The sequence below is a fragment of the Pipistrellus kuhlii genome, unplaced genomic scaffold, assembly GCF_014108245.1.
Source record: "Pipistrellus kuhlii isolate mPipKuh1 unplaced genomic scaffold, mPipKuh1.p scaffold_m20_p_5, whole genome shotgun sequence".
Classification (NCBI taxonomy): Eukaryota; Metazoa; Chordata; class Mammalia; order Chiroptera; family Vespertilionidae; genus Pipistrellus; species Pipistrellus kuhlii.
Genome location: NW_023425551.1, coordinates 49,991,466 through 50,018,463, shown reverse-complemented (window position 1 = coordinate 50,018,463; position 26,998 = coordinate 49,991,466). Strand labels below are relative to the sequence as shown.

Here is a 26,998-nt window from a genome sequence, read left to right as displayed (position 1 = left end):
TGATTTGTGTTTTCTATGATTTGGCAAATAGGTTGGTACAGTTAATTATATGCCCCCAGAAGCCATCAAAGATATGTCTTCCTCAAGAGAGAATGGGAAATCCAAATCAAAGGTACTATAAACGTCTGTCAATTGTCTAACATTAATAGGTAATGGTCTGTTCTCTGAATAAACTTAACAGATAAATAAAAATTGTTTCTTTATGTTCTAAAACATTTTAGGCCATTGCAGAGATCTTGATTTCTTAAGTAGATTGTTATAGAATTTAATTTCACCCTTCCTTTTTGATTTGAGGTTGTTCTTTAATATTGTGCTTTTAATATGGTGATGCCACATCTACTCTTCCATATGCCTACAAGAAATGCACCTTGGGTATTTTTAAGTTTTAAAATTAAAGAAAAAAATAAAGACGAAATTAGCACTGGTTTGGACACCTTAAGTAAGCTTTGAAATTTTTTGTTTCCTCTTTGATGCTTACATTTTATTTCTTAACCAATTATTCATTTGTGAATTCTATATTTTCAAATACTACTCTAGTATATAATTTTTCCTGGCCTGCTACTGGCTACTTTCCCACTCACCTTATTTGACCACCTCAGTGAGCTTTGTGCCAGCTCATTAGTGCCCTTTGTTGGGCCCATGTGGCCTGCCACAAGGCCTCTGCTGCCAAGCTAATCTGTTCTCTGAGGCTGTAACCAACTGGATGGAAACACACATTGTTGTCCAGGGTCTGTGTTCAAGTCATAGATCTGCTTCTTCACTGTCTTTGCAACTCAATTTGCCTAGTTTCTTCATCTGTAACTTAGTTTTACAAACAGTACGTGTTTTAAAAATAATTGAGAATTAAATGAGAAAGAATATAAAACACTTAGTACATTATCCAGTTCAAAATTATTGATGAATAAATGTGCTTTTATTTGCTAAACTATATTTTCATTCTCCCCCAGAATAGTGGCTTCTATATATCTTTAAAAGAAACAAGTCTTGGTTTCATTTAACTATTCTCATGTACTCTCTAATTTCTACTTTTATCTTTATTTGTATACCTTTAAGATTATTTTTTTCTAGCTTCTGGATTTAAATAATTGCTCATTTAATCTCACTATACTTGCTTATAATTAAAATATTAAAACTGAACTTCACTGTGTTTTACTTTTGCTTCTATTTATAGGTTTTACTCTGTTGTTTCTTATATTTCTTAATTCCTAAAATTTGTAATTTTAGTTTCAAAATTATTTTATTCTTTTTTTTCCTTTAAAATAAAATTTATTTTGAATTAAATTCAAAATTCAGAATTTTTCAGTTGTCAACCCAGTGCTTTAATATACACTGATAGGCCAGATTATTATGATCTCTGAACACATAATAATCTGGCCACTCTGTGTGTGTGTGTGTGTGTGTGTGTGTGTGTGTGTGTGTGGTGGTGTGTGTGTGTGTATTATTATGCATTCAGAAATCAAAATAATCTGGCCTATCAGTGTATATTATTAAATCTCAGTTCAGGTGAATCACTTGCTATTTTCTAATGGCCTTAGTGATTCTGTAAAGAAGATAAATTTTTATCCGAACATATGAGTTTATTCCTGCTATTGAAGAGCTCCAAACTCCTCCCATCTAGCTCTGCCTCACATTGCTTTCCAGTGAACACCTGTTGGCTATATGGAGGCTTCTGTTTTGAGATCTCAGTTATATTGATTACTTGCTTCGGCTATGCAGGACTTGTGGCTGTTGGTGGTTTGTCTCCATACACTTATATTCTGGCATTCCTGGGTATAGTTTTTCACCTGATTTTGTTATAGTTTCTATTTTTATGGTTTTGCTGTTACTCTGTCCACCTTATCTGGGAATTTGGAGAGACTGAAAAACTATGCTGACATTGCCATTTTCCCCATTATCTGATAACCTTTTAAAGCTATGATTAAATTAGAAATTGGCTTAAATTCCAGGTGGTTAGAGGAAAAGGAGGTTATTTTTGAATTAATACTCAGTTTTCTGAATGTTTATTCAGATAATGTGGTCTGTTTTATCTGTCATCTTCTGAAAGGTATATTAAAATTTCTACCTCTCCCCAAAATAATTTTATAGTTTCTACTTAAAATGTGGTTTCACTGCATAGAAGTTCATAACTATTATATCTTCTTGGTTGATTGTGCCTTTTATGACTATAGAAAATGTTTCATGTGTTAGACACTTTGCCATGTTCTCTTGTTCTTCTAATAATATTGCTGTTGTTTTCTTCTGTTTTTGTTTTTCACCTGTTTTTGCATTTGGTTATATATGTCAATTTTTTGCCATTTTTTTCCTTTCATCTTTCTGTGTCATTTGGTTTAGATTAATCTTTAGTGGAGAGTATTTGGTTATATTTTGTTTTACTGTATATTTGAGTATATATCTTTAAAAGAGGAATTTATTCATTCACATTTATTATACCCATTGCTGTTAATTTATATTTTTATTAAATATTATAATGTCACATTATTTCTAATGAGATATTTAATACAAAGAACATTTAATAAGTAATACTTATACTTATTCATATCTCATAGTTATGCCCAACCAGGTACTTTTATTATTCTATATTAGAAGTGAGAGGAAACAGAGATGCATAGAATTATCAGCTAGTGATTCAAGCCCAGCTCAGTGTGGCCCTATAGTTTGTCTTGAGTTTAAGATAGCTCAACTTAAATAACCTTTTAAAAACCTATACATATTATAAGTTTACATAAAAATGTATTAGAAATAATTTATTACAACTCAATAACTAAGTAAATTTAAATTTTGCAATTACATTTTTTAGTTTTATATTTTCATTAATTGACAAGATTATAGTATTTTGTTTTAGTTGAAATATTTTAATTATGAGTTTGTTGAAAGATTTAAAGTGAAGTTCACCTCCTGGTAAAATAACCAATTATAATTAAAACTAGAAAAACCCGTTTTGTCATAAACAAAATATAGTACTTAAACTTTAATTTAGGTTTAGTTATGATTTTGAGTATTAGAATATATATGTATGAGTATATTATACTCAATTTGTACTGTCATCTAACATTTAATCATTTATTATCCTGTCAGCAACATTACATTTGATTTTATATCAAAATAATGGCAACTTATTTCTGTTGTTTTATTTTGTTTGTTTCTTTATTTAGATAAGCCCCAAAAGTGATGTTTGGTCTTTGGGATGCATTTTGTATTATATGACTTATGGGAAAACACCATTTCAGCATATAATTAACCAGATTTCTAAATTACATGCCATAATTGACCCTAATCATGAAATTGAATTTCCTGATATTCCAGAGAAAGATCTTCAAGATGTATTAAAGGTAACATTAATAGTATATGGATATAGAAGAACAATATATTTTATATAGTTAACCTTAAACAACCTGGAGGTTAGGAGTGCCCATCCCCCCTAGTCTAAAATTGCATATAAGTTTTGACTTCCCAAAAACATAACAAAGTAATAGCTTACTGTTGACCAGTAGCCTTAATGATAACATAAAGAGTTGGTTAACATGTTTTATATGTTATATGTATTATCTGCTGTATTCTTAACAATAATGTAAGCTAGAGAAAAGAAAATGTTATTAAGAAAATCAAGGAATAAAATACATTTATAGTTTTTATTGAAAAAGTGGACCATACAGTTGAAACCCATGCTGTTCAATGGTCAACTGGACTTACTTGTTAGCTAAAATTGTTGAAATTATTAAGTGGCTTAGCTATAACTGGTCCATTGAAAGAAATTGCTGATTGATTTTGCTTTTTAAGTCATGTTATATTCACTTTGAGGGTGTTAGTTTTAAAATGAATACTTGGGGATTTTGCAAAATATGATGTGAAATAATCTCACTTCTGAGTAGGCTATCTAGAAAGCAACCTCTGCGATACGATTCAACCTGAAAAACATACTTTATCAATATTATGTAAGAGAACTTGCTTTGTTTAAAAAAGTAATAATAATCTATTTTTATAGTGCTGTTTAATAAGGGACCCTAAAAAGAGGATATCCATTGCTGAGCTTCTGGCGCATCCATATGTTCATATTCAAACTCACCCAGGTATTTCTTTAAAAATCAATATATTACCTGATTCGTTTTTTTAATTCTCTTTCTAATCCTTACTCAAGAATGTGTTTTTGTTGATTTTAGACAGAGGAAGGGAGACAGGGAGAGAGAGAAAAAAAATCAATATGATAGAGAAACATCAATCAGTTACCTCCTCATGCTCCAAATGGGGTTTGAACCCATAGGCTGGGTATGTGCCCTGACCAGAAATCAAACCCCCAACCTTTCTGTGTACTGAACGACACTCCAACCAACTGAGCCAGACTGCCCAGGGCAAGAAAGCTTCTTTTTTAAAGCTAAATACTAAAATAAATGAAATCTCCTTTCTTTACTTGCTGGCATATATTTTTACTTATCCTAGGTAAAGGGGCTATGATCAGTGATAAATTATAAGAATGCCAGTTATTATACTATTTAACAAAATGTGTGTTTATATATGAAGTTATATTTTTCTTGTTGGTACCAATGTATTATCAATTATATGTTTTTACAGGTAGCCATAAGAAAACCTCTGAAGAAATGAAACATGTTCTGGGTCAACTTGTTGGTCTGAATTCTCCTAATTCCATTTTGAAAGCTGCTAAAGTAAATATTTCTATTTTCTATCTACATTTATATTAATTGTTGTATATAGTTTAGTGCATTAAATATTTAAATGGATAATTCAAATAAAAGTTAGTCTAATCATCAGATCAACTATGAAATAGTATCCTATCTAATAAAGAGGAAATATGCTAATTGACTGCCACAGCCTCACAAAAAATGGCAGCACCCACTGCCAATAAGGAGGAAATATGCTAATCGACTGCCATGCCCTCAAAGACGGTGGTGCCCAATCCCTGCAGCCCACCATCCCTCAGTCCCCTCAGTCCCCTAGCCACCCAGGGCCAGCCTGAGGCACAGGCAATCCTCTGATGGCGGCTGCCCAGCCACCTAGGGACACCCGAGACTCAGGTAACCAGGGCCAGCCAAGGCTCGCACTGCTGGCAGTGGCAGCAGCAGAGGTGTGATGGGGGCGTTGCCTTCCCCTGATCGTTGTGTCACCTCCCACCCCTGAGGTTTCCTGGACTGTGAGAATGAGGTGGGCTGGGCTGAGGGACCCCCCTTCAGTGCATGTATTTTCATGCACTGGGACTCTAGTTATATATATTTAGACACTTAATATGTGCTTTTGACATGTATAGATTTATTTGGTTTACATTCTTATTGTGTAGATAGCATAACTGAAAGTGAATTGTTATATAAAGTACATTCAAATGATTGCTGTCAAATCTTAACTAGAATAAATTTAATGAGGAATTTGTCTTAAACCAACACAATTCTTTTTTTTTTTTTTTTTTTAAATATATTTTATTGATTTTGTACAGAGAGGAAGGGAGAGAGAGAGAGAGTTAGAAACATCAATGAGAGAGAGTCATCGATCAGCTGCCTCTTGCACACCCCCTACTGGGGATATGCCCGCAACCAAGGTACATGCCCTTGACCGGAATCGAACCCGGGACCCTTCAGTCCCCAAGCCGACGCTCTATCCATTGAGCCAAACCAGTCTCGGCACCAACACAATTCTTAACAGCTTTTTAATTCATTTCTTCTACCCAATATTTTTCTTAAATAATCTCAGAATAATCACAGTATCTGTCACATAATGACTTATATGAAGATGTGTATGTAGCCGTCAGTACATTTCTCAAAAAAAAGTCTCAACCCTTTCAATTTCCCAAGGCCTGTTTATATCTATACCATCATTTTTTTTTTATCTCACTGCCATCAAACACCTGATCATTTCTAGAACCTTATGTGTGCTTACTGACCAACTTGTTTAGTTACCAAGCAGTTACTAATTACATATTTAAATTATGACATCATTTTTCAATTATGGGAGCTTTTTGCTCTCTTGGCTATGGTAAAGCCAATCAAAGATGTTCAGAAGTTGGACACATTACTGCAGGAATTAATTATTTACTCACTACCTTGCATTTGTAAGATATAAGGTAAGTTTTTTCTTAAGTTTTCTCAAGTGCTCATGACTTAATCAGTGGCTTTAGGAATTAAAATTAGACAAAGTTTGTTTTGTAATTTTGCTCTATATTTCATATCTCAATATTAAATTTCTACCAATGTGTTGTTTATTTTATTTTTTATAATAAATCTTTATTGTTCATATTATTACACATGTTCCTTTTTCCCCCCCTCCATTGCTCCCCTCCACCAGGTTCCCACCCCACCCTCTGCCCTTTCCCCATCCCTCATTATCCTCATCCATAGGTGCACAGTTTATGTTCAGTCTCTTTCCACACTCCGTCTCCCCTTTTCCCCGAGAATCATCAGTTCACTCCCCTTCCATACCTCTGATTCTATTATATTCAACAGTTAATATTGTTCATCAGATTTTTTTTTTAATTTCCTTGCTTTTTAGATTCACTTGTTGATAGTTACGTATTTGTTGTTCATAGTTTTTATCTTTATTTACTTTCTCTTCCAAAAGAACCCCCTTCAGCAATTCACATAATTCTGGTTTGGTGGTGATGAACTCCTTTAGCTTTTTTTTATTGGTGAAGCTCTTTATCTGGCCTTCAATTTTGAGTGATAGCTTTGCTGGATAAATTATCTTTGGCTGTAGGTTCTTATTATTCATCACCTTGAATGTTTCTTGCCATTTCCGTCTGGCCTGCATGGTTTCTGTTGAGAAATCAGCTGACAGTTGTATAGGTGCTCCTTTATAGGTAACTACCTGCTTTGCTCTTGCTGCTTTTAATATTCTCTCTTTGTCTTTTGCTCTTGGAATTTTAATTATGATTTGTCTTGGTGTGGTCTTCTTTGGATTCCTTTTGATATCTTGCTCTCTCTCTCATCTTCTGGGACCCCCCCTAATTCTGATGTTGGTTCGCTTGAAGTTGTCCCAGAGGTTTCTTACATTATCTTCAACTTTCTGGATTCTCTTGCCTTCTTGCTTCTGTGGAGGAGTGTCTTCTGGCTCTTATGTTCCAAATCTTTGACTTGATTCTTGCAATCTTGATTCTTGCAATTCTGTTTTTAGGGCTCTGTATAATATGTTTTATTTCAGACAATGTATTCTTTATTTCTTGTTGATCCCTTATTATTTCTTGTTGATCCCTTTTCATATCCTCATAGAACTTATCGATCTTTTCTAGGAAATTTTTGAAAAACCTTATAAGCGTGGTTTTGAACTCTATATCCAGTCACTTTTTGTCCTCCATTTCTTTTGTTTGTGATCTATTTCCTTGTCTCGGCATTTTCGCAGCTTCCCTGAGTTGGTAGCCTTAAAAGTCTCTGTGTTCTGCTTGGATGGGGGCCGAATTTCAGGGTGGAGCATACAGCCTTTGCTTCCGTCAGCCACGCCCTATGAGGTTCCTGAGTCTCAGTAATCCCCAGGGTCCTTCAGTACTTGCTGCAAGCACCTCTGAGAGTGAGGTGCCCTCGAGTTTCGCCTGCTACCAAACAGTGTAGGCTCTCCCCCAATGAGCCCGGAACTGGGGTTCAGTTCAGCCAGAAGTGGGGTTGGAAGTGGGGTTCAGAGCAGTCCAGAGCTTTTGTCTCCTTCCCGCCAGGGCAATCCCGCGGCACAGCCAACCGCCCCTTTTATGCGCGCAATGTGCGTGCCTCCGGGGACTCTGCCTTTTGCTGCTCCCCTGGGATTCCGCCTCACAGCCCAGGCTCCCTCTGTATTAGCCTGGGTCCCTAGGGTCTGGCCTAGAACTGGGGTTCAGTGCTGTTGGGTCTGGGGTTCAGCACAGTCCGGAGCTTTTATCTCCTTCCCTCTAGGGAACGCCAGTCAGGCACTCAGCCTCCCCCTCCTCTCCGGCGCTGTCCTCTCCGCGCGCGCAGCGTGTCTTCGTACCTTAGGCTTTTACAGCTCCTCTGATTTTCCTTCTGGTTTTCTCTTTTCTTCTTGTTGTAGATTTTCCAGTCAGTTGACTTTCCTGTAGCTCTGGGCAATGTCCATTTTATATTTTAGTTGTATTTTATTGAAATCATTGTGTGCGGCTGTGGTTAGGTGTTTACCTGTGCAGCTGTTTCGCCCAGACTTCGTGATCCCCGAGGACCACCAGGGAGCCGAGTCCGATGCAAAAACAAAAGAGCCTCTTCCATGCTAGCATGGGCTCTGTCCCACTCACGCCAACAGCATGGCGGAAGAGGGCGAATTTCCCCAAGTCCTGGGGTTTTACTCCGGTGGTGATGTCACTGCTTTGGCGGACCCTGATTGGGCTGGTGTCCAGTTAATGGGGGATAACTCGGCCCTGCCCCACAGTGGAGTCAGGAGTTTTATCCTCGCCCCGCCCTGCCCTCTCACAGCCATCTTGAGTCCTCCTCTACCAATGTGTTGTTTAAAGTCTTCTATAAATGAAATTGAGGTGGATTAGTTACCTTTATCAAAAAGGTTATGTGTTCCTTGATGGTAAAGATACCATGTTCATATATTAGATGTTGGCTTAGCCTTAAACCCCTTTTAAAAATAATAGATTTTAATGTAGCTAATTATACTTAAGATAATTTATATGATCTTTTTATGTCTTCTGTTCATTAGTTTAGATATTATTGGAAAGTATATTTCCTGTTGGGTGTATTTTACAGTATATGAATTTATCTAAAACTGTCCTTATTTGAGAAAGAGTAAGAAATTTATTATATTCAAAATATTTAGTTATCTATTAATCTGATAATATGTTGACTTTTAAGTTATAAAACAGATTTGTGTTTTTAATTTCAGACTTTGTATGAGCACTATAGTAGTGACCAAAGTCATGATTCCTCTTCATCATCCAAGACTTTTGAAAAAAAGGGGGAAAAGAAGTGATTTGCAGCTACTCAGAAACTGTCAAATATCACCCGTACAATACACCGGACTGTCATAGTTTTGATTCTGTATAAATTTGCTCTTGAAGACAACTTCACTCAGTTATTGGCAGAAAAATTCAATGGATTTTCAAAAGAAAACTGAAGATAATAACCACTAAAGGCACTATATATTTAATTATAGAATTGTTTTCTCTGTTATGCTTTTCTATAAATCTAACCTATTTGATATCATTTCACACTTGGAACAATGGTTGGACAACTGAAATATATTCTGAAGAACTATGTAAATAAAGCTTTGTAGTATAAAATGACACTAAAATGTTAAAATTGTCAAATTATTTTCTTCAAACAAATATATTGGTCTGGCACAAAATTCTTAATAAAAATTGGATTAAGGGAGTAGAATTTAGTAAATTCTGTTGGATTTTGTATATAAATAATTATGTCATCTGCATACAAGAGTTTTATTTCTTTTTTCCCAGACTCCAGCCATAGTAACAAGCAAGCCTAAAAGATATCTAAAACTATAAACAACCGCCGAAACCGGTTTGGCTCAGTGGTAGAGCGTCGGTCTGTGGACTGAAAGGTCCCGGGTTCGATTCCGGTCAAGGGCATGTACATTGGTTGCGGGCACATCCCCAGTAGGGGGTGTGCAAGAGGCAGCTGATCAATGACTCTCTCTCATCGATGTTTCTAACTCTCTATCCCTCTCTCTTCCTCTCTGTAAAGAAAAATCAATAAAATATAAAAAAAAATAAAATTTAAAACTATAAACAACCAAATTCTGTTTCTCACTAATGTCTGTGGGGAGAGAGAAGTACAGCTGCTCTGGGCTGCCCTCACTCTTGAATCCAGGCTACCTGGTACCCCCCTATCTGGTTGTCCTGGCAGACAGAAAGGAGAAGCATGATAAATTATACAGTCACTTAAAATTACTGTTTGAGTGGAACACTCTTTACTTCTCACAATTCATTGGTTAGATACGGTACATGGTTTTTAATGTAATATTCTTGTGTCTAGAAAGAAGAGCTCAAAGTGTAAGGTGAACAGCACTAATTAAAATTTGTAAAAAGATACAGCTTTCTTAACATTGCTTCAATCAAGGGTTCTAATCCTATAGTTCAGGTCCCCTAGGAGGAGAGAGAATATAAGTACATATACTTTTTTTTTTCTCTCGCTGTGCCATTTTAGTGGTTTTTGATGCTACTTTCCTAAAATAGTTAAAACCTTGGAATGCTCTTAATGGTTATTCTCCCTTCCTGTTTGTTTTCTTCCTTTTGGTCAACTTTTCTACTTTTACCTCTACAAAGAACCTGTATTGTATTGAAGAGGAAACTGTATTAGTGATTACATTAATTAGTTGCTTAATAAAGTAATACATAATGTTTTTTGTGTTACAATATTTGTAGAGGCACATATACATTAATACACATATGTATATACCAGTGTATGGAATTATTTTGCATGCTATGTTATTAGAAATATGTTAAATTAGCACATTTGACAGAATTAGGTCAGAAAGGTCCCAGTAGGCACAGGTGAGGTGAGGAGGAGGAGATGGTGGATGGTTATTTACATTCTCACTGCAAGAATGAAGTGAGACAGGAACACAGTTGGCATTCAATTATGTGGAACAGAGGATCCAGTTCAAACTCTGTTACAGAGTCTCCACTTAGTCTAAGGATATAATATCCTTTTTTAAAAAAAAGTATATGGGTAATAATTGTTCAAGGAGCAATGGTGGACTAGATGGCTCCATCCTGAAGAAGAATCTCAGAAGCACTTTGCTCCTCTGCTCAATGCCTTCCAGCTGAGTCCCATCTGATGTAGAATAGATGCTCAAGCCCCTGCCAGATGGGCCTTTCCTGCCGAATGCTGCCGTCTCTTGAACATGTTAGTCACACTTCTGCCTTATGGCCTTGGGCTTACCATTCCCGCTTCTAAATCCATTTTCCAAATACTGCAGTCATTAGGCTTGTTTCCTTATCTTGTGTTTGTTCAAGTGGCATTTTCTTAATGAGGCCTTCATTAGCATATTTAAAATCATATCGCCACTGCTCCCTGTCCTCCATATTCTTCTTTGGTTTATTTTGATAGGAGTTACCCTTATAACAGTCTCTATACTACCAGTTGCCAGAATGGAAACCTTTTGATGGATTTTGTTCACTATTCTCAGTGCCTAATGTCTAGTTTATAGTTAGCACTTGAATACATGAATAAAAAGGGCTTATTTATTTATTTATTTATTTTTTGCTGGAAAGAAAGCATTATAAAGTGTTTCTTACAGAGAAACAACATTAGCCATATTAACAAACTGCTAACCCTGCAGACTGATGTAACCCATAGAGTGCTAGACCAAATGAGATGTCTGTTATGGGTATCGCCATTTTAAGTGACCTAGCTTGCAGCACTGGGATTTTAGGAAGGAAGGCTGTTCACAGGCAGACCTTTTCCAGACATGCTCTTGACTGACAGGGAGGGTTACATAGAGAATGAGGGATTTGCCTTTGTACAGAGGCATAACATGGTACATGGTCCTAGAAGTGTTTCTGTGTTCAAGTAAAGGGAAGTAAGTGAAAGTCCCTGCCCTCCAGGTGCTTATTTCTGTTTCCTCTCTTACTATTATATGTTATGAGGGGGAAGTTTTATATTCTTGGCTCTAGCCCAAATGTCCTGGCATTGACTTTCTAGTTCTTGCTGATACCATGCATGGTAGAGCAAATGCATGGGAGTATTGACAAGACAGGAGGGACAAGCATTGCGCCTGTGTATGCCCACAGCTTTGGGAGGCCAGTGAGGGAGGCCAGTGAGGGTGGGATGCAAGGAGTGCCATCTTTTCCCACTCTGTTGCAGTCTCTGCTGGCTCCCTTCTCTGGCAGGGATGTCCCAAGGGCTGACTCTATGATAACCAGATATTCTCCCCACCCCAGGCTGAAGGCTCCCCCTTCCACACTCTCCTGCTGGCCCAATTCTCCGGAGGGCTGGAAAGGGCCCTCTGGTGGTAAGGGGGAGAAGTACTGAGGGTGCTGCCTATCCTGGAAGCTGGGCAGCTGGAGGCCTAGTGAGTCAAGGTTCACTGCCTCCAGTTGTGTGTAGAGTGCCAGGGACAAAACTGGTTCCAGTGTTTTAAGCAGGAATTTCTGGTCTGGGTGTCTGTCTGTACAAATGACTGATCTGAAAAAGCCAAAGGGCTCAGCCAGGGACAGGCTTGCTAAATGGGTCAGGCCAGGTTGGAAGACATTGTGCATCACTACTTACCCAATCCACGTGGTGAATACTTAGAGCACATTCCTGTAACTGTTGCAGATCTCTGCATTCATTTGTCCTCACCAGCTTGTCCTTACTGCTTAACTTTCTAGGACTAGGGGCAATGTGGAACAAAGCAAGAATGATTTAACTCAGGGGGCAACTCATAAGGATGAAGACAGATTTTCACCTTCCTATAATTAAGATGGCTCTACGGGCAACATTTTTTTTTTCTTTTCTTTTCTTCTTGCCTCACCATAGACCTTCTGGATTGGAAAACAGGGGAGGGTCCTGATGACCCATAAGTTAAATAAATGTTCAAACATGACTCTTTTAGTGTTTTTTTTTCTTTTTCAATTTTAATTTTTAATATTCTTTTGTATTGGTTTCAGGTGTACAGCATAATGGTTAGACAATCATATACTTTACAAAGTGTTCTGATATTTCTAGTACCCACCTGGCACCATTCATAGTTATCACAGTATTATTGACTATATTCCCTATGCTGTACTTTACATCCCAAAACTATTCTGCAACTATCAATTTGTAATTCTTCACCTCTTTCACTCAGTTCCTCAAACCCCCTCCCCTCTGGCAACCATCAGTTCACTCTCTGAGTCTGAGACCCTTTAAATTTGTTTGTTTATTTTGTTCATTGATTGAAAGAAACAAACAGGAAGGGAAGAGCCTTTGATAGACACACCCTGTGAGCACCTAAGTACTTGCTGAATGCCCGAGTCTATAGAGAAAATTGGGGAGGAACAATCAAGGAAGGCAAATGGGGGCCAGACCAGGGTAGAGCCATCTAGGCAGGATTGAGCCAAAACTTGATTTCCGACATCCCCCAAGGATCCCGGATTGTGAGAGGGTGCAGGCTAGGCTGAGGAATCCCACCATTGCATGATTGGGACTGGGGAAGAACACGGGAAGTTGGCCAGCCTGTTAGAGACCTCTGGAGGGCTCCAGTGCATGTCTGTCTCATCTAGCTCAGTCCTGATCAGCTGGACCACAGAAGCAAGCTAACCTATTGGTTGGAGCATCTGCCCTCTGGTGGTCAGTGCACGTCATAGCATCTGGTTGAGCGGCCTTAGCATATCATTAACATATTACACCTTGATTGGTTGAAAGACTGACTGGTTGACCGGACACTTAGCATATTAGGCTTTTATTATATAGGATGTTTGTTGATTTATAAAAATACAATTCTCCGGGTCTGGTGTGGCCAGGCCCGGAGCAGCCAGGTCTGGTGCGGCCAGGCCTGAAGCAGCGGTTGCCAGGCTGGGAGCGGCCAGGCCCGGAACAGCAGCTGCCAGGCTGGGAGCGGCCAGGCCCGGAGCGGCCGGGCCCGAAGCAGCCGGGCCCAGAGCAGCCGGGTTGGGTGCGGCCAGGCCCGGAGCAGCAGCAGCCAGACTGGGAGCAGCCAGGCCCGGAGCAGCAGCAGCCAAGTCCAGAGCAACTAGGTTGGGAGCAGCAGTGACCAGACCCGGAGCAGCTGGTTGTGGAATGAACCAGAGCAACAGAGGCCAGGCCCGGAGCAGCCAGGCCAGGAACAGCTCGCTCCTCACCTGCCCCTGCCCCACGGCTGCCTCTCAGACATGGCTGGAAACTTTTGTGGGAACTTGAGGGTCTGCTGAATCAAGTGATGAAGGCTTAGATCTGGATGTGTTGAGTTAGTGTAGCGCTGGGGTGTTGATCTGTGAGTGCCTTGGGTGGGGCCTGGATGAGGCTGGTTGACCTATTTGGAAATGTCTTTTGTGTGAAGTGTATCATTGGGCATGTGGAGGTATTATTGATATGAGAAAACGCAAAGTAACTGATTTACTATCTGAAAAGGGATTTACTATCGGGGAAAGGGAGGGAGGAAGAGACTGAACATAAACTGTGCACCTATGGGTGAGGACAGTGGGGGATGGGGAGGGGGCGGGGGTTGGGGTGGGAACCTGGTGGAGGGGGGAAGAAATGAGGAACCTTTGTAACAATATGAACAATAAAGATTGATTTAAAAAAGTACGATTTTATTGATTTTTTTTCTTTTATAAAGAGGGAGGGAGAAGGAAAGAGAGAGAGAAACATTGATCGATTGCCTCCTGCACACACCCTGCCAGGGATGGAGTCCAGCTTGGGCACATGCCCCGGCCGGGAACTGAACCGTCAACCTTGCAGGCATTGGATGATGCTCAACCAACTGAGCCACACTGATCAGGACTGAACAGCCTGATTTAAATAACACCGTGCTTCTCTTCAGAAGAGGTGTGCCACCCCAGTACCAGCTGGTGAGTAGACTCCAAGTGGGAAAGTGGGAATGTGAGTAAAAATAAAGGGGAGATAATGATAAAAAAAAAAACACACAAAAATTCCTTTTATGGTGTCTCGCTCTGTGAGCTGATTTTGACATTTGTGAACCATCAGAAGCCAAGAATTGCTTTCCCCCGGAACCATACATGCCAAGAATTTCCAAGAAGATGATATATTTTTTTAGAATAACATTCAGGCCAATCTGTATCACTTTCTAGATGAAAAAACTGATCCCAGAAAGTAAACAACTTGACCAATAATGTATTGCATTTTATTTTCAGAGTGGAAACTAGGATGTAGGCCTTCTAACTCAATCATTCTAGGCCTCTTTTTAAAAATAATTGTATTGTCCTGACCAGTTTGTTTCAGTGGGTAGAACATTGTGGACTGAAGAGACCCAGGTTTGATTCTAGTCAAGGGCATGTACTTTGGTTGCGGGCACATCCCCAGGAAGGGGTGTGTAGGAGGCAGCTGATCTATGTTTCTCTCTTATCGATGTTTCTACCTCTCTATCCCTCTCTCTTCCTCTCTGTAAAAGATCAATAAAATATATTTTAAAAAATAATTGTATTGATTTTTAAGAGTCACTAAGTCTCCTTTTTCCTAGACAAGAATAATGTCTAACTTGATCCAAAAATTTCAGAAGTGAGATCTAATCCTTAAAAAATGTTAATAACTGATATAACATAATTACATAAATAATTATGTAAAAGTGACTGGCCTTTCATGCCTGTCTATTCTTATAGCCTTTGAATTATAATTCAGATCCTCACCTGAATGTTCATCAATTTCCATTGTTGCATAATTAAGTGTATTGACTTTGGAGTTATTCAGATCTGAATTTGAATCTTGGCTCTGCCATGCACTATGTGATTTTGTTCATATTGTTTAATCTCTCTAAGCCTTGGTTTCCTTACCTACAAAATGGGAATAATAAAACCTTGCATGATTGTTCTGAAGAGTTAACAGGCTGGAGTTTGAAAGTGTTTAGCATAATGCCAGACATTTAGTAAGTCCTTAGTGAATATGTTATTTTTGTTATTGATTTGCAAGAAAACTTTAGTCTGATCTGCCCCCTCTTCTAAAGAGGCAGTAATGGAAAAAGAGTGGTATTTGAGCCAACTACTGGAATTTGAATCTTGGATCCAGCACTTAACTACTTGTGTGGTCTTGGAAATGTTATTTAACTATTCCATGCTTCAGTTCTTGCCCCCGTATTATAAATGAAGACACTCTACCTGATTTGCAGGGTCATTGTGGTAAATGAATGAGTTGTTTATATATAAAAATTGTTTGGTATAGTGCATGACACTGCATAAATACTCAATAAATATTAGTTTAACATATTATTATAAATATTTCTGTACCTATTGGCCTTGAGATTTTTCTGATTTTGAAGAGAAGGTCCTTTTCTCTGGCTAAGGGTGAACTTTCCTTTTTGTCTATTTCTGTGTATTTTTATTGGCCTATACTTTCAAGTCTGTCATTTCTTCTCTTCCTTTTTTCTTCTTAAGGCTGAAAGAATCCTTTGCCCAATAATCAGAAATTAACCAATTATGCATGAAAGAAATGATCAATAGTAGAGGAACAACAATGCTGGCAATATGTCAGACGTTTAGAGCAAGTCTGGAAAAAAAAAAACTAGAGGAAATATTAGGAGATATTAAAAGATGAGTTAATGATCTAGACAAAATAAAAACTATGCTAAAATTTCTTGAAATTAGTCCAATTTTCCAGGTATGAAAAAGAAATAATAATATAGCCAATAATATATCTTTTTTTTTTTGCCAAAGATACGTTCTTTTATTTGTTCCTTTCTACCTTCTGTATATTCAATAATCATTTCTAAAATTCTCAATTTGATGTATTTATCTACTGATCCCATCCTGTTCATGTTAGTACTCTCTCTGTGTCAAGTTTCTGGAGCGTTTCCACCTCCCTGTCTTTGTGTGCACTGTAGCCGCTTTAACTGCTGCTCTGCTCACAGCCCTTCCCCAGTTCTGCCTGATGGCTGGGTTCTGGTTTTACAAAGATGTTCATACCTCCTCCAAGGAACCCAGAAAAGAGGGGCTGCATTCCCAGCTCTGGGCGTCAATCCTGACTGGCCAAAGGCCAACTTGGTCTTCTCATTATCTGCCAATGATTGGGTTAGGCCCCGGGTATATATCTTAATTCTGGCAAATGAAACATGAAGGGAACTCTGCTGGGGACCTCTAGGAAATGTATTGTTGTTCTTAAAAATAAATTCATGGTAAAAAGCAGTGCCTATTCTTCTGGGTATGGTCTGAATTTAATGTCATGAACTCCAGCAGCTTTCCTGCAACCTTGAGGATTGGGGATCGGGCCTAAACCGGCAGATGGACATCCCTTGAGGGGTTCTGGATTGGAAAGGGTGCAGGCTAGGCAGAGGGGACGACTCCCCCACCCCAGTGCATAAATTTCATGCACTGGGCCTCTAGTTAGTAAATAATAATACAAGAATAAACTCTGTGTTTCACGTGCTCAAAACTGAAAACCGACTTTTGCCCACTCCTGTATTTAAGCCAAGCTGAGTTGTATGTCATCTCATGTCTTATATGTAGTTGGAAGCATCCTAAATAATATAAAAGCCCTCATTCTGCTTAGAGAAAGACATCTCTCTAGACCTCATACCTTCAAGTTCTACTACTTCTGTGAAGCTGGCCAAAGAGTCTCAACTTAGAGGAACTACTTTATTCACTTAGTTTTGCCCTCTCTCTCTCTCTCTCTCTCTCTCTCTCTCTCTCTCTCTCTCTCTCTCTCTGACTATAAGACATTCCCATTTTATTGCACACCATCTGGAAAACACATCTCACTGATATTCTCATTATACAAATGAGTAAACAGAAGCCTAGAAATGTCCTAAGATTCAACCAAAGTTTTACTGCTCTTTGATGCACTTTTATGTACACAAGTGAGCTTCTCACCCCAGAATGTGTGATTTCAATGACTAGGATATATCTATTCCCCTAGTTTTTCCCTTCTACTTGCCTTGAGATTTGGATCAGGTGACAAAGAGGGAAATGTCAATATGAAATACTTTCAAGACCAATTCAAGTGAAATCAGGTAAGAGCGTACTTGCCAGGGGGATCTACAAACTAGTTTTACATCATCATACTTTAGAGTAGGGGTGTCGAACTCAATCAGAGAAGGGGCCAAAATCTAAAATCCAGCCTAAATCGCGGGCTGAATGGTTTACTGAACAGTCATAAACTGTCATTGTGATGGAAACGCAGCGGAGTGCAGTGATGACAGCGCGGTGCGGGCCACATTGCAAGGCCTGGCAGGACGGATTTGGCCCGCGAGCCTTGTGTTTGACACATGTGCTTTAGAGTCACAACATGAACATTGGGAATGTAAACTATTAACCAAAGCAAAGACTAAGGGAAATGAGGAGCAACTCTATTCTAATTTTGACAGTAGGGTAGATGTTCTAATGTCAACAATTTGATTAACCTTGTTTTCCTCATCTATAAATGGCTTTGCTCTCTAAATCATACTTTCTCCTTGTTATTTGAAAAATCACAATAAATGGAAGGGGAATTGTGAAGCAAGAAAAATAAGTGTGAAATGCCTTGGTCACTACTAAACCTTAAATCAAACACCAGCATCCCATAGGACTCTCAACTTGCTCAAATTCATCAAACTATTGAAATTTGCTCAGAAGAGAAGTCACTGCTCTTTTTCAATCAAAGTATAAATATGCAGAGGAAGTAATGATTATATTTTAGTTGCGTTAATTTGCCTTATATTTAGCACAGTAGATGTCCCTGAATGAGGAGACTGAATATGTTCCTAAACTCTGAAATCATGACATGAAAATTATGTCATGAGGCCAATCATTGCTAGAGTTGGGAAGGAAGCCCAGTAGGTCCTGGGTTCCCAGAGCAGAAGTAGGAGTCTTGGCTGTTGACACACCTAGTTGCAAGAGAAAAGGAAAGACTATCACTAATGAGTGAATTGTGATACACAATGATGTAGGTTAGCCAAATATATGATAAAATAAAACAGGGTTTATACTTTAGTTAGAAAATTCAGTTGAGACCGGTTTGGTTCAGTGGATAGAGTGTTGGCCTGCAGACTGGAGGGTCCCAGGTTCAATTCTAGTCAAGGGCATGTACCTTGGTTGTGGGCACATCCCTGATAGCTGGTCGATGTCTCTCATCGATGTTTCAAGCTCTCTGTCCCTCTCCCTTCCTCTCTGTAAAAAAACAATGAAATATATATATTTTTAAAAATCAATTTCAAAAGTCAACCATGGATCTTGCCAATCTTTCATTTTCCTTATTTTCCACTATTCATACGTCAGAAATATCAAAAGAAAAATGGATATTCCTATAATTCAGGCACTTTTCCCATACCCTTTCCTGTCTTACACACTCCAGACTCACATCTATATTGATAATTCTTCTATTATCTTCCTTTATTTAAACTTAAAAAAACATTTAAATTCTTCTATAGATCTAACTTTTTAAAAACGTTTTCATTGAATTTATTCGGTTGACATTGGTTACTAGAATTATATAGGTTTCAGGTGTACAATTTTAACTTTTTCTTTATTCTTTCTTCCTGTCTTAGATAGTAAAGGTCATAGCTCATCTATTTTGTTACAAGGAGAATTTCTCACTTAAATTTTCCCTTGGTAATTATAATTACTATTGCTAAGGAATGTCCATGGTCCACCATGCAGAGCTCTCCAAAACAGTGAAGAAACAGAATAAACTCTGGAGCATAATAGCATTTATGTTTGTGACTTCTATCCTCCATTATTTAGATTACCCTTCACATTGCATCATCTGTCCTCAATTTACTTCTCTAGCTTCGTTTCCTCATTACTCCCACTTCCCACCTAGCACCTTACATGCTACAAGTCACAAACTCTCTTGCTGATACTCACACTGGTTCCTCTGATGGACACTCCTCCCTAACCCCAGAAACTATTTCTCCTTAAAGGTCCAGTTTATGTTGCCTCTCTTAAAAATCTTCCCTTGATTTGGGCTCTTTGTTGGTCCCATCACTCAGTCAGTAGCTTCTTCTCAATATTTTATAGCTTTTTGAGTATGCCACCATATGGTAATAATTAATGGCTTATTTATTTGTCTCTCCTGCTGGATTGTTAATTCCTTAATTCCATAACCTTAGTTCATGCTATCTAGGCCTTCCTGTGGCCTAGAACAGAGCTTGGCACAAGGCATATACTCAGTTCGGCTATGAAAGTCAGTGCAGCTGTTTGAAATGATGTCCAATATGTTGCCACACACATAGGTCAACAAGACATTACACCAGGTCACAGCCACAACTTGTTTAGGTGTGACATTTTTTGGCCTGATCCCTATTCTTTGGGCTGCCAGTTGCAATAGCTCCTTGCCTTTTTTTTTTTTTTTTTTTTTAATCTGACTTTGGATCTCTTTATTCTCAATTTTCTCTAACTATGAAACTTATCTGATCTCAAAGCCTAGATGCCTGCTTTAAAAGTTCATTTAATTGCCACCATTTAATAAAAAATATACCACTTTTTAATCTGGCAAAAAGATGCAAATGTCAACATATTTATCATACTAACATATTTGGATTTCTAAAACAAACATGTTTATATTTTATGGAATATGTCTGTGTGTATACATGCTCACATGTATATTCAGGTATATGTATACAGATATAAGTATACTAGTACACATGTATTATAAAATATGGTTTCTATGTCCAGTTCCTAAACCCTTATTGAGCTTTGAATAGATGTTGAAGCTCTTAAACCCAAATTGAGCTTTGAATAGACGTTGAAGTTTCACTCTCACAATCTGAAATAAATTTGAATCATTCATAAAAAACCTAAAGCTTAAAAGTTTTTAAAAATGAAGTTCATGCCTGTTATTATGCCTGTAGGCACCCTTCATTGAGACATTCTTTAAAATGTCTCATTCTTTGAGAGAATTGGAATAGTGAGGACACAAGCAAATAGATTATTGTTAAAGGTTAGGTTGGGACAGTGAGGGCTTAAGCTATGACAGTGGACTAGGAATGCAGAAAATGGATTCAATCGCTAAAAGGTAAATCAATAAAATGGTTCATTTCATCGGGGAAGGTGGAAAAGGGAAAGGGAAATTGCAGGTTTCTGCCTTGGACAGGGTTTAAGGGAATAAGGAACACAGAGCAACATGAAATAAGAAGCCAGATGTACGAGCAGCTACCTCTTGGGAATAGCTTTGTGTCAGAAACAGCCAGAGCACAGCTGCTCTGAGTCCATATATTCTTCTGAATTCTGCTCGACTACACCAACTGTCAGGGCAGGTTCCTTCTCAAACCCTACCAATTATGCTGTCGGGTCCAAGTCCCTCTGCCAGGGACTGGACCTTCTTGGGGGAAGGTGGTGGATGGAGAAGCCATGAGAAGTTGCGGGTGTATATAAAAAGCCTTTATTGTATAATAGAAACCAGTGGCCATATAGCCATCAGACCAAACAATCCTTCATAGCAAAGTCCCATACAAGTAGCCACACACCGGCTAATAGACCATACATCTTTCCTATAAAGCAGCAGTGGTCTCTGTACCCATAGCTATTATCTGAGCAGTTGCATGCTGTCTCTGTGCTCACAGACTCACATAGCAGCAGCACCTGAGCTCTCTGCCTTAGTAGCTTCTCCAGTCTTTCCAGCCTCTCCTGCACACACAGTAGCTCCATCCTCTGGGCCTGCCTTTTCTCCTCAGCCTCTCCTGCACTCCTTGCTTCACATCGCAGCAGCACCAGTACACTGGCTTGTCAGTACCATGCATTAGATTACTTAGTAGACCCATGGTCGGCAAACTGCAGCTCATGAGCCACATGTGGCTCTTTGGCCCCTTGAGTGTGGCTCTTCCACAAAATACCACGTCCTGGACGAGTCTATTTTAAAGAAGTGGCATTAGAAGAAATTTAAGTTTAAAAAATTTGGCTTTCAAAAGAAATTTCAATCGTTGTACTGTTAATATTTGGCTCTGTTGACTACTAATGAGTTTGCCGACCACTGACGTAGACAAAAGAGGCCAGTTGCCAACAGTGACATCCATCATTTGGCTACAGAAAGGTACTTGTGCACAGTGTACTGTGAGATTGTAGTCCTTGCACCTGCTTATGCTCTCTGAGCCTTGAACATTCTGATTAAGACATCCATGTTGGGAGCGGCCTAGCCATCTGGCACATTAATAACAGGCCTGTCATGCTCTGAGTTGCCTTGACTGTCCGGCGACTCTGACATGGTTCCCACACTATGTTTGAAAGTTCAAGTCAGCTTTACGATTATTTAAAGTCAAGATCCTGAAAACACTACTTTAAACTGCTCTTCTAATCAGACAGCAGGAAAATGGATCATATTTCTCTGGTCAGGCTATGCTTTTCACACTTAGGCCCTTGGACACGGCTTCATTGCTTGAATCAGAGGCCGGGGCTCCTGTGCTTGGATCCAGCCATTCTGAATGGCAGTGTGCTGTGCTGCGTTGGTATTTGTGCTGGTTACCATTAAGAGAGCGACCACCGGGACTGGTAATACACCAAACTGCTGAAAACATCACTGGACAGTTGATTTATTTCTTCAAGTTCCATGTTTTAAATTCCTAGCTCCTATTCCTGATCAACCATTTTGCAAACATAGGTCACACAAAAAGTCAGAGTGTATGAATGACCAATCAAAAGATAATGTAAAACAAACAAACAAACAAACAAATAAAAAACATAACTTCTATGGCTGAAAACCTTCTTATAAGTGAGCTTTTCTTTAAAAAAAAAGTTTTTATTGGTTTAGAGAGAGAGGAAAAAAGAGGGAGAGAGTGACAGAAACATCAATGAGAGAGAAACATCAATATTGATTGGCTGCATGCCTCCCACTGGGGCTGGAAACCTGGAGCATATGCCCTGACAGGGAATTGAACCAGCAGCCTCTTGGTGCCTGGGTCAACACTCAACCACTGAGCCACACAGGCCAGGCTGAAAACCTCTTTAAAGAAAGACTTTATTGAACCCTATGCTAACCAGATAAGGGCTAGATCCTTGGGCATGAGGTCTAAACCAGCAGCAGCAAGGCTACACGGAGCAGGCAGCTTATCCACCATCCTGAAGCTGGCAAGTGCTTTTATTAATATACATTATGTTTTGGAGAAGAAAGATATAAGTTGTTTTGAAAGAATTTACATTGGCTACAGGTAAGGAGGGTGGGAGAAGGTGAAGCGGGGGCAGTTCTATGATAGGAGCACAGTCTGCAACAAAAAAAATATTTACTACTTTTGATTGGTGAAGGTCAACAGCCCTGCAAGGTCATGCATATACAGGCAATGTTAAGTCTCATGGTTGGCTAATAGAAGCCTGGAATTGATTTAAAGCTGCAGCATATATTTAATAATGTGGCAGCCTTTTGTTAATTGGTACACAGCTATTAACTAGCTAATTATTCTTGTCTTTCTCACTCTCCAGCTGCTGCAATGTAAGAATATCTCAGAATTTTTCTCTTGTTAATAGTAATAGCTAAAATGTGTTGAGCACATTAATCATCATAACATCTCATGGAGATAAAAACTAATGTACACTATGACCATTTTGCAGATAAGGAAACTGAATCACAAATTTCCCTGATGTCATTTGCTAGTAAGTGGTTCCAACTATACAGACTGAGACCAGATCCTTAACTATTATACTCAATGTAATAAATATGACACCCTTCTAAAAATGAAAATGCCATGCCCTAACCAGTTTGGCTCAGTGGATAGAGAGTCGACCTGCGGATTGGGGGGGGGGGTCCCAGGTTTGATTCCGGTCAAGGGCATGTGCCTTGGTTGCAGGCACATCCCCAGTAGGGATTGTGCAAGAGGCAGCTGATTGATGTTTCTCTCTCATTAATGTTTCTAACTCTCTATCCCTCTCCCTTCCTCTCTGTAAAAAAAAAAATCAATAAAATATATTAAAAAAAAAAAATGAAAAAGCCAAACAAATTCAAGAAAAGGAAAACTCAGCGTACGTTGGGCAAGAGGCAGCGAGTAAGTCGTAGTATAGCTGGTGACAGAACTACATTATTTACAAAACTCCAAGATCTGTTTTATTATTCCAGAATCATTAATCAAACCCAAGCTTTAATTATAATCAGTTTGCTTAATATTTGTCCATTTGGGGATTAGCTTGTCTTTCACTGAAGGTTGAAGTGTTACTTATAAAGATTGTGGATCTATTGCCTGTTACCGATGCATGGTGAGAACCAGAAGGAAGTTCAGGCAGGAGCTCCAATAAACTAAAAATGATAGCCCATAAATCATGCCTTTGGATGCTGCACCATGTTCTCAGGCCCTTACTCTGAAATAATGTCAGGCTAACCTGCCCTCCCTGGAACCACGCTGGGCATGAAATACATGTAATGGTCCTGGTTCACCAAAGAGGTGGTTTTAGCACTGAAAGTGCCACATCCTGGGAGACTTCTTCGTACGGGGCAATGGATGGGACCTGGGCACCTGGCCAGTTGGTGTCCCTTGCACCATAGCCTGATTTGACTCTACAGATAAAGGTGAACCAAGTCCTTGTGAAATGCCAGGAAGTGTTTCTTTGGAGCCTTTGCTTTGTATTTATTATTCTTCAGTGTTTATCACTCCCCCTCCCCCCCACACACACCCTGGATACAGGATTAAGCCCCCAGCTTTCTTGGTCTTTCTAGTTACTGAGTCTCTCCCTCAACCCAATCAAAGATCTGGGATCATCATTTGCATTTCAAAACTCATTCATAGTAACAGGCAAATTCTCCCAGTGTGGGTTTTAAGCCCTTTATTCTCAATTCTGAAAGACATTTCGGGGAATTTGGGCAGGTGTGTTAGGCAATTTTGTAAGGGTAGGTGTGCCCTTATGCATGAAATAGCACTCGAATCTTTAAGACTCTTAAGGGGAGAGGTTCCGAATAGATTGGACACACTCAGTTGCCTCTCTACAGTATTCCACTTCTTTACCCACGCTTCCCACACCATCTTTCCATGACCTTGGCCCTCCTTTATGTTTGCAACTACAGGCCTAGATAGGCTCTCAGGACCTTAAGACAAATTCAGTGAGAGTCTTAAAGAACTGAAAATACAAGACACGAATATCCTATTTTTCCTTACTGAAATTTGCTTCAAATTTCAGGGCAAAATTGAATGGGCACAGGTAGATTTATTCCTGAAGATCTAGAATCAAGGAATCTCTTACACGATCAAGGGCTTTTCTTGTTTCTAGTGCTGTCTGGGTGCCTTTTTGCCCTTCTATTCTCAGAACCTTCTCTGTCAAGAGGAGGCAGAGTAGAGGACAAATGTCCCAGAATCCTGAAGAGCATGCATCTAAAGAGATAGACATGTCCAGGGGAATTTAAATTAACAGGAAGGTGGAGAAAGTGTCAAAAGCTTGGGAATTCTAGCTGTTAGGCAAGGTGGTGTTTAAAATGTGTGTTTGTAATGAAGATGCTGACAAACATGGGACATCAGAATATAATTGAAATGAGCTGAGCAAAATTGTAAAGTAGGCTCAGTATATGAAGGAATTCTAAGTATAATCGCTTGTGTGAGATGCTTATAGTTTTAAGGATAAATGGTATATGATTATGCAGCATAATAATCTCTCTACATATCATGTTGACTTGGTTGCTCTTTGTGATTAGAATAGTAAATTCTATTTGTGTGTGCTCTCTGTAAAATTTTTTTAAAAAAATATATTTTATTGGTTTTTTACAGAGAGGAAGGGAGAGAGATAGAGAGCTAGAAATGTCGATGAGAGTAACATCGACCAGCTGCCTCTTGCACACCCCCTACCGGGGATGTGCCCACAACCAAGGTACATACCCTTGACCAGATTTGAACCCGGGACCTTTCAGGCCACAGACCAACGCTCTACCACTGAGCCAAACCGGCTTCAGCTGAAATTTTATTTATGTATAATGGCCCCTTAATTACCACATGAAGCAGCAGAGCAGAAATTCCTTAGCATTTATTTTAAATATATCTGTAATGCTGGGCATTGTGCTGAACATTTTACAAGTAGGAATTTCTTTAAGCCTGATGATAATCCTTTGATATGCTATTATGAAACCCATTTTACATATAAGAAAATGAGACATAGGGAGGCGAATAACATAGACAAAGTGAAACAATAAATAAATAAATGGTGGCAGAAATAGGATTTGAACCCAGGCAGTTTGTCTCCAGTGTCTATGCTCGACTATTAATTTTGCCATTTCTAGAATTTTATATAAATGGAATCATGTTGTGTGTCATTAATAATTGATTTTAAAATGTAATTTTATTTTTAATAGTTTGAGCTTTTCCTTGAAAATCTTCTAAATAGCCTTAGTTGGTTTGGATCAGTGGATAGAGTGTTGGCCTGTGGACTGAAGATTCCAGGTTTAATTTCGATCAAGGGTATATTCCTGGGTTGTGGGCTTGATCCCCAGTAGGGGGCATGCAGGAGGCAGCCAATCAACGATTCTCTCTCATCATTGATGTTTCTTTCTCTCTCCCTCTCTCTTCTTCTCTGAAATCAATAAAAAAAAATATTTTAAAAAAGGAAAATCTTCAAAATAAATTATTTGTTCACTGAATTACCATAAGAGTATCATCCAATAGAGAAGCATCTCTTAATTGCCTTAGCAATTTATTTATGTATGTATATGTGTGTGTATTTTTGTGTGTTCCATTATTTAGCCTTTTATTGCATTTTATTTTCTTTAAAAAAAATATTTAAGCCTCAAAAATGATCCTTTTAAAGTGTCTTGTACAACCTGGTGTCCCACTGGGGCTTAGCTCTGGCTTTAAACACAGTAGGTGCTCAGTAAATACATAACTAAGTCAAACAGTTATTGCCAAAAATTCCAATCCAATTGCTTTATTGATCAAGGATGTGGTTGTGTAGTCCTGCCTACTTATGTTGCATTTCTAACCTGTAACCCATAACACTATCATAACAGAAGTAGGTCTGTGACAGCTTTGGGCTGAGCTTTCTGGAGCAATCCAAAGCAGTGGAAAGGCATCTTGCATCATTGTGGACCTGAAGCTCATACCCCATTTACTCCCTGCAGACTTGGCTGGTAATTAATTTTGCCTTCAGGAATGTCAGGATTAAGTCACAAAGATGGAAAAGACATGACCTCTTTTTTCTGAATTCACGGTTTACCAACCTCTCTGAATAATGATGACTTCTTTTGGAGAACATATACATCAATTACAAAGATGTCAGGACAGCGGTGTAGGCAATTGGTGCAGTTGTCTGGGGTGCAAGGATTGGCAAGGGCATATCTGGGTTGGCAAAGGGGAGTTTTCTCTTGAAGGCTGGTCCCTGAATTGAGCAGAGGGAATAAAGGAGAAGTGCTTGAGTTTACATAGCAAAAGGAACTGGAACTGGAATCCTCTGAGATTTACAGAAATCATAAATCTAGGGTGCCCTAGATAGGGTCATAATTTGTCCCTCATTCAAACTCACATTTATTCCACATGCACTTCAAAGAGAGGTCTAGGGGTTAGTGGGGGAAGAGCTTAGAGAAGCCTTTTGGAGGCATGGCCTGCCTGGCCTCTCTCCTCTAGG

General features: G+C 38.9%; 1 protein-coding gene across 2 annotated transcripts in view; it reads left to right on the top strand.

Annotated features, from left to right (window-relative positions):
• TTK (TTK protein kinase) overlaps window positions 1-9,291 on the top strand; it is a 38,500-nt gene extending 29,209 nt beyond the window's left edge. For both annotated transcript variants that reach the window (XM_036413216.1, XM_036413215.1), the window contains exons 18-22: window positions 32-112; window positions 3,153-3,329; window positions 3,983-4,067; window positions 4,567-4,658; window positions 8,803-9,291. In XM_036413216.1, the coding sequence (XP_036269109.1) occupies window positions 32-112; window positions 3,153-3,329; window positions 3,983-4,067; window positions 4,567-4,658; window positions 8,803-8,889 (522 nt within the window). In that variant the 3' untranslated portion in view covers window positions 8,890-9,291. The remainder of the gene's footprint in view (window positions 1-31; window positions 113-3,152; window positions 3,330-3,982; window positions 4,068-4,566; window positions 4,659-8,802) is intronic.
• Window positions 9,292-26,998: the final 17,707 nt, after the last annotated feature.